Source organism: Triticum urartu, chromosome 1A (assembly GCF_056163025.1).
Source record: "Triticum urartu cultivar PI428250 chromosome 1A, HENAU_Tu73, whole genome shotgun sequence".
NCBI classification, from domain to species: domain Eukaryota; kingdom Viridiplantae; phylum Streptophyta; class Magnoliopsida; order Poales; family Poaceae; genus Triticum; species Triticum urartu.
The window spans coordinates 395,567,291-395,575,870 of NC_141873.1; the positions used below are offsets into that span (position 1 = coordinate 395,567,291).

Here is an 8,580-nt window from a genome sequence, read left to right on the forward strand (position 1 = left end):
GTGATGTCACTTGCTCGTCTCGGCGTCCGTCTTCGCTACCGCGACGATGTCCGCCTCGACTCGCGTCACCCTAAGATAGATAGGGTGGCAGTGGTGTCACGTGCTCGTCTCGGCGTCCATCGCCGCTACTGTGACGACGTCCGCATCGACTCGCGTTACGGTAAGACAGGGTGGTAGTGGTGTCATGTGCTCCTCTCGGCGTCCGTCGCCGCTACCGCGACGATGTCCGCCTCGACTCGCGTTACGCTAAGACAGGGTGGCAGTGGTGTCATGTGCTCGTCTCGGGTAGCGACGACATCCGCCTCGACTCGCGTTACGCTAAGACAGGGTGGTAGTGATGTCACGTGCTCGTCTCGGCGTCCGTCGTCGCTACCGCGACGATGTCCGCCTCGACTCGCGTTACCCTAAGATAGACAGGGTGGCAGTGGTGTCACGTGCTCGTCTCGGCGTCCGTCGTCGCTACTGCGACGACGTCTGCCTCGACTCGCGTTACGCTAAGACATGGTGGTACTGATGTCACGTGCTCGTCTCGGCGTCCGTCGTCGCTACTGCGATGACGTCCGCCTCGACTCGCGTTACCCTAAGATAGACAGGGTGGCAGTGGTGTCACGTGCTCGTCTCGCATCCGTCGTCGCGGATAGACAGGGTGCCAGTGGTGTCACGTGCTCGTCTCGGCGTCCGTCGTCGCTACCGCAACGACGTCCGCCTCGACTCACGTTACCCTAAGATAGACAGGGTGGCAGTGGCGTCACGTGCTCGTCTCGCATCCGTCGTCGCGGATAGACAGGGTGCCAGTGGTGTCACGGGCTCGTCTCGGTGTCCGTCGTCGCTACCGCGACGTCGTTCGCCTCGACTTGCGTTACCCTAAGATAGACAGGGTGGCAGTGGTGTCACGTGCTCGTCTTGGAGTCCGTCGTCGCTACCGCGACGACATCCGCCTCGACTCGCGTTACGCTAAGACAGGGTGGTAGTGATGTAACGTGCTCGTATCGGCGTCCGTCGTCGCTACCGCAACGACGTCCGCCTCGACTCACGTTACCCTAAGATAGACAGGGTGGCAGTGGTGTCACATGCTCGTCTCGGCGTCCGTCGTCGCTTCTGCAACGACGTCCGCCTCGACTCCCGTTACGCTAAGATAGGGTGGTAGTGATGTCATGTGCTCGTCTCGGCGTCCGTCGTCGCTACCGCGACGACGTCCGCCTCGACTCGCGTTACCCTAAGATAGACAGGGTGGCAGTGGTGTCACGTGCTCGTCACGGCGTCCGTCGCCGCTACCGCGACGACGTCCGTCTTGACTCGCGTTACCCTAAGATAGACAGGGTGGTAGTGATGTCACATGCTCATCTCAGCGTTCGTTGTTGCTACCGCGACGACGTCTGCCTTGACTCGCGTTACCCTAAGATAGACATGGTGGCAGTGGTGTCACGTGCTCGTCTCGGCATCCGTCGTCGCTACCGCGACAACGTCCGCCTTGACTCGCATTGCCCTAAGATAGACAGGGTGGCAGTGGTGTCACGTGCTCGTCTCGGCGACCATCGTCGCTACCGCGACGACGTCCGCCTCGACTCGCGTTATGGTAAGACAGGGTGGCAGTGGTATCACGTTCTCGTCTCGGCGTCCGTCGTCGCTACCGCGACGACGTCCGCCTCAACTCGCGTTACGCTAAGACAGGGCGGCGGTGGTGTCACATGCTCGTCTCGGCGTCCGTCGTCGCTACCGCGACGACGTCCGCCTCGACTCGCATTACGCTAATACAGGGTGGCAGTGATGTCACATGCTTGTCTCGGCGTCCGTCGTCGCTACCGCGACGACGTCCGCCTCGACTCGCGTTACGCTAAGACAGGGTGGTAGTTATGTCACGTGCTCGTCTCGGCGTCCATCGTCGCTACCGCGACGACGTCCGCCTCGACTCGCGTTACCCTAAGATAGACAGGGTGGGAGTGATGTCACGTGCTCGTCTCGGCGTTCGTCGTCGCTACCGCGACGACGTCCGCCTTGACGCGCGTTACCCTAGGTTAGACAGGGTGGCAGTGGTGTCACGTGCTAGTCTCGGCGTCCGTCGTCGCTACCGCGACGACGTCTGCCTCGAGTCGCGTTACCCTAAGATAGACAAGGTGGCATTGGTATCACGGGCTCGTCTCGGCATCCGTCGTTGCTACCGCGACGACGTCCGCCTCGACTCGCGTTGCCCTAAGATAGACAGGGTGGCAGTGGTGTCACGTGCTCGTCTCGGCGTCCATCGTCGCTACCGCGACGACGTCCGCCTCGACTCGTGTTACGGTAAGACAGGGTGGTAGTGGTGTCACGTGCTCGTCTCGGCATCCGTCGTCGCTACCGCGACGACGTCCGCCTCGACTCGCGTTACGCTAAGACAGGGTGGTAGTGGTGTCACGTGCTCGTCTCGGCGTTCGTCGTCGCTACCGCGACGACGTCCGCCTCGACTCGCGTTACGCTAAGACACGGTGGTAGTGATGTCAAATGCTCGTCTCGGCGTCCGTCGTCGCTACCGCGACGACGTCCGCCTCGACTCGCGTTACCCTAAGATAGACAGGGTGGCAGTGGTGTCACGTGCTCGTCTCGGCGTCCATCGTCGCTACCGCGACGACGTCCGCCTCGACTCGCGTTACCCTAAGATAGACAGGGTGGCAGGGGTGTCACGTGCTCGTCTCGGCGTCCGTTGTCGCTACCGCGACGACGTCCGCCTCGACTCGCGTTACGCAAAGACAGGGTGGTAGTGATGTCACGTGCTCGTCTCGGCGTCCGTCGTCGCTACAGCAACGACGTCCGCCTCGACTCGCGTTACCGTAAGATAGACAGGGTGGCAGTGGTGTCACGTGCTCGTCTTGGCGTCCGTCGTCGCTACCGCGACGACTTCCGCCTCGACTCGCGTTACGCTAAGACAGGGTGGTAGTGATGTCACGTGCTCGTCTCGACGTCCGTCATCGCTACCGCGACGACGTCCGCCGCGACTCGCGTTACCCTGAGATAGACAAGATGGCAGTGGTGTCACGTGCTCGTCTCGGCGTCCGTCGTCGCTACCGCGACGACTTCCGCCTCGACTCGCGTTACACTAAGACAGGGGGGTAGTGATGTCACGTGCTCGTCTCGGCGTCCGTCATCGCTACCGCGACGACGTCCGCTGCGACTCGCGTTACCCTGAGATAGACAAGATGGCAGTGGTGTCATGTGCTCGTCTCGGCGTCCGTCGTCGCTACTGCGACGACGTCCGCCTCGACTCGCGTTACGGTAAGACAGGGTGGCAGTGGTGTCACGTGCTCCTCTCGGCGTCCGTCGTCGCTACCGCCTCGACTCGCGTTACGCTAAGACAGGGTGGCAGTGGTGTCACGTGCTCGTCTCGGCGTTCGTCGTCCCTACCGCGACGACGTCCGCCTCGACTCACGTTACGCTAAGACAGGGTGGTAGTGATGTCACGTGCTCGTCTCGGCGTCCGTCGTCGCTACCGCGACGACGTCCGACTCGACTCGCGTTACCATAAGATAGACAGGGTGGCAGTGGTGTCACGTGCTCGTCTCGGCGTCCATCGTCGCTACCGCGACGACGTCCACCTCGACTCCCGTTACGGTAAGACAGGGTGGCAGTGGTGTCACGTGCTCGTCTCGGCTTCCGTCGTCGCTACCGTGACGACGTCCGCCTCGACTCGCGTTACCCTAAGATAGACATGGTGGCAGTGGTGTCACGAACAAAAATGCGTTCATTTGCCTCAAACTTTAGAGGGGCTCATTTAAGACTTAATCAAAGGATTGCCCAACAGGTAAAAAAGTGCTTTTGTTTCCTCTCATCGAGATAGAGCTAGGCAAAAAGAGGGATTTTTATTGTTTGTGGATCACTCGAATAAACGCAGCAACGCAGGGGTATATAACCCTAAGACAAGGTGGCGGTGGTGTCACGTGCTTGTCTCGGCGGTGACGGTGTTGTCAATTGATTTGTATCTGAACAAAAAAAGATCAAGAACTTGTGTTGGACAAAAATGTCATCACTATCCAAAAAAAGCATATATAAAATTGTATGTGTTTTCTATACTAAATAGCAAAAAAAACTATTTAAATAAAAACTGTATTTCGCCAAAATAATCCTCTTATCGATGAGTCATTCTCATGTGTACGGCATTTTGCCATTCCTTGGGTGATCCTCCGGGAGCTTAGGGTCATGATTTAGTCCTGTTGAGATGATCTGCATACAAAAGAAAATGTATATTAGTGGTGACAAAAATCTCTAGTAGACCATTGGAAAAAGAAGATAAAGAAAGTTTGAATGGAAAAAAGGAAAATGAGGGGGGCAGGCATGGTTTCAACTTCCCAGTATAAATTCTAACCTATTTGTATTAAAAACCAGCTTAACTATTCAGAAAAAAATTATGATCTATATATAATATATTTCGGTATTTGGTCATGTGGCTTCCCTAAAAAAATGAAACTGACAAAAAGGGCAAGGATTCCAGTACTGATTTTGTGAAGTATTCTTAAAGAATCTGACCTTTTCCAGCCAGATGTAGTTAACATTGTTGTGCAACAGGACCCCATGGAGAATACCCTGGAGTCTGTGAGATTTATGTTCATGAGAAAAGAAAGAGAAAAATGTTAGAAATCATGGGGGAATGCATACAAACTTGGAAAAACGGTAAAAGAGAAAAAAATCTGTTTGCAAAAAAGACAGAGAAAAATGAAGGGAATTTTCCTTTAGTCATATGTACCGAGTAGTCAAATGGAACACCCTGCGGAAAAGAAAACACGCATAGAAAAAAAGAAAGTTATTTTTTCAATGAAAGAAGAAGTTTAAGAACATTGTCAATAACTAAAAGAAAGCAAAAAAATAAACGATGTAGCAAAAACCAGGTAAATAAAAAAGAGGTGGGGTGTGTGGGGGGGTATTAAAGAGATAAGTCAATACTCACATATTTTCTTAAGATTTCTTTGGTTTCTGGCATCAGGTTTTCATTGCAAGGGTGAGCAACCATGTAGTAAGTTAGACTCTCGCGCAGGCTCTTTGCATGCTCCTGTTTTTGTTTTACATAAAAATAACAGTTAAGTTGAACTAAAAAAGGAAAAAACATGTTATATTGGTGTAAAAACGCAGCAGGATATAAGAATAAAAAAAGATAAAACACCTGTGAGAGACTAAAAAAATGGGCCTGACAAAAAGCATAAAAAAGGATGAGGTTTTAAGCAGCAAAAAGTTGAGCTACATTACATGGATATGTGATGTGTGTGTTATCAGTTGAACAAAAAATACAAAAAAGACGAAAAGGGGTGGTTGCTATGACTTACGGGTTCGAAACACAAAGTGTTGTCTCCATCATGTCCTTGTACCAACTTCATTGTGAAGATCCCACTATCTGCCCTGCAATTCATAATTATGTTTTTTGCATCACTAAAGTTAGATGAAAAAAATACTGAAAAGGATCATGCATAAAATTGCTTGAGTATTTCAGTCGTTGGATTGCATTACTCTTTAGTTGAAGAGCACACACTCCGGAAAGCCACACCCATGTCAGTCACATTTACTTGTGATCTCTTGTATGCCAGCTTGAAAGCCGCTTTGAAATTCTTGATTACAAGCTGAGCTTCGTCAGCAATCAAGTCGATTATGTTATTTGGGCAGAGGACTTCAAACGTTTCCTTCCTAAAGTTAGCAACAACCATGTACCAGAAACTGTATGAGCTTAAAGGTAAAAACACCTGTACATTGATCCAAAAATAAACAAAACAATATTAGCACAAAACACCATGGGTGACTTTTTACTGAAAAATAGAAAAAGACATGGGACTTGCATGGAGACTATAAATTATATGGCTTGTTTATTGGACTACGAAAAATACCATGTGAATTCGGTCAAGATGGAATCCTATCATTGTCTCCCTCAGGTGAACAGATAACGCCAATGAAGTTTCAAATGCCTTTTGGAATAATTTCTGGAAAATTTTGATCGGATCAAAGATGCCACAAAGGCACCAAGAAAAGGAGGGGGGCTCGCAAAAAAGAAACAGAGCATTGGATGGAAAAAAGAGTATTGTCTGCACATATTTATGTTTCTACTTACAGCAATGTCGCATTCGACATAGTATCTTGACCAGTAACTTCGCGGGAGAAGATTGAGCCTGTCCTTTTCAGTCTGCTCGGCCATTACTGCTTTTCCCAACATATTGATCACCTACTTATTGACCCGGCCATACACTTGCATGCTCAGGCCAAAAACCCTATGTTCAACCCATGTCGAGCCCATTTGTACTATTCTTGGGCTGCCACAAAATGAAAAATATGGAAAATTCAGAGTGGGAAAGAAGCTTGATGGGAACAAAAAAGAGGAATGAAAAAGGACAAAATATTGCTTGTTATACAGACAGCGCATCCCCATTGAGGAGAAAAAAGGAAGAAAAAACAAAAAAAGAGGAGATTGTTACTGAGATACCTCTTTTGCCTTGAATGAGGTGGTATTCGTGACACAATGTCATTGAAAATAGCACTTTCGACTGGATTTGAGCTGAAGCTGCAACATATCTCATTGGGCTTGATCTTTGATATGTGGATGTCTTGTGTAACTGATGTGGTATACTGAGTTTGTCTTTGTTGTGAAAACCACTCTTCCTCAATCCTATCGGTAGACTCAATCAACCGCGCTACCATATCAGGGTCGTCCCATGGGAAGTCTTGGTTGGTAGCTGAAGAGGTGCCATGGACCGGTGTTTGTTGGATTTGACCAAGATTAGCGTCGCTTGATGACTGATCTTTCTCGTGTGATGATGCGCTTACAGTTGTTAAAGTGTGTGGCATCTCACGATGAAGGTTGCTCGACAGCTCATCTATGTTCTGAAACATCCTTGCCCTTTTTTTCAAAGCAACGCAATTGTCAGCCGTGTCATTTAAGGACATGCATGTCGTCCTTTTGTTCTATTAGTGATGTCCTCGGTCGTCCTGATTGGGTAGCTGCTGGTTGGGCCTTGACTACCATCAACCTTGGTAAAGACCTTCCATTCTTCAAACAGATTGAGCTCCCTGGAGGTTAGCAAATTTGTGTCTCATGGACTCTGCGATCGGTGCCAAAATGCTTTCTCATCAAGAACATAAGGAAGTAGGCTAGAAGTGTGGGTTGGTTCAGCCTCGGTATCTGCAACCTCAATTTTCCGTGGGTACATCCCCTCCAATACTTCCGTGTAGAGCGGCAGGTCTAGATCGGACGAAACTGGTATTGTGTCAATTATTCGAAGAAGGGTTTCAGCGTTGGCACATGCTTTTAGCATTGGCACATGCAGAAGTCGAATGAGCCAATCTGTTCAGGGTCTTCCAGAATGTGGTAGTAATCTGGACTAGCAGCCCCATGGCTTGAAGGGCAGAGGAGCACGGTAAGTGCATACATTGTGAAAATCCTTTTGAATAAATCTCCATCTAGCCCAGGTTGTGTCAAGTCATCCAGCTCGTTTATGGTCGGGTAGTTTCCTTTGCATTTTGTCTGCTGAGCAATTAGTGATCTAAGTGCTGGGTTTTGCTTCTTCTCTATGCTTCTGCCGCCAAGTGGTATCCCCAGGACCTGGTGTATGAATGACGGTGTGATTGTGAACTTGAACCCATTGGGGAGTTCAATAGCCCTTGAGGGTACATCAAAGTTCGATGCCAGATAATGAACGACACCGCGCGGCAGAGTATCACATTTCAGGTCAAGCAGATGATCCAGGCCCATGCTACGGGCAAGCTGTCTTTGATCTAGCGTTACACGCTGCGCCGTCGCCATGAATTTCCGTAGCGAGAGCTTTGTTGCAAAATCCTATTTATTAAGAAAAAAGATCAGCGAGTGTAAGGAATAAAAACATTTCTGTAGTGAAGAAAGTGATCAATTGAGATAAATTATGTAAATGCAAAAATTAGAAGGAACTCACTGCTCTTGCCTGCTCAGCCATGGTTGATATAAATTCTATTGGTTGGATGTATTGAAGAAAGCCAACAATTTCCTTGTTCCCTTCAAGTTATTAGCAACTCCTAATGCCAGAATCTGAAATCTGAGACGAGATTATTCATGATTATGTGAAACTATGAAAAGACAGAACTCAAAAGGAAGTAATTAAAAAAAAGTGATGTGACATTTGGTGTAAAAAATTTGAAAAGACCATGCTTAGCATCTTTAGAACATGCATGAAAAGTTAACAAAAAAAGTGGTGTCAACGTCCGCCTCGACTCGCATTGCCCTAAGATAGACAGGGTGGCAGTGGTGTCACGTGCTCGTCTTGGCGTCCATCGTCGCTATCGCGACGACGTCCGCCTCGACTCGCGTTACGGTAAGACAGGGTGGCAGTGGTATCACGTTCTCGTCTCGGCGTCCGTCATCGCTACCGCGACGACGTTCGCCTCGACTCGCGTTACGCTAAGACAGGGCGGCAGTGGTGTCACGTGCTCGTCTCGACGTCCGTCGTCGCTACCGCAACGACGTCCGCCTCGACTCGCATTGCCCTAAGATAGACAGGGTGGCAGTGGTGTCACGTGCTCGTCTCGGCGTCCATCGTCGCTATCGCGACGACGTCCGCCTCGACTCGCGTTACGGTAAGACAGGGTGGCAGTGGTATCACGTTCTCG

The 8,580-nt window shown here is 50.2% G+C and overlaps 1 protein-coding gene across 1 annotated transcript; it reads right to left on the reverse strand.

The window, feature by feature from the left end:
- Window positions 1–7,249: 7,249 nt before the first annotated feature.
- LOC147991397 (uncharacterized) lies at window positions 7,250–7,910 on the reverse strand. The gene is made up of 2 exons (XM_087538654.1): window positions 7,890–7,910; window positions 7,250–7,777 (listed from the first exon to the last, which is right to left on the reverse strand). The coding sequence occupies exons 1-2, from the start codon at window positions 7,908–7,910 to the stop codon at window positions 7,250–7,252; spliced, it is 549 nt and encodes a 182-aa protein (XP_087394780.1).
- Between the last annotated feature and the right edge of the window lie 670 nt (window positions 7,911–8,580).

Bases quoted from the DNA above. Each gene is read 5' to 3' on its own strand.
- LOC147991397 (XM_087538654.1), bottom strand. From the start codon at position 7,910: ATGGCTGAGCAGGCAAGAGCA. The intron at 7,778-7,889 runs GTGAGTTCCTTC...CTTAATAAATAG, and splicing joins TGGCTGAGCAGGCAAGAGCA to GATTTTGCAACAAAGCTCTC.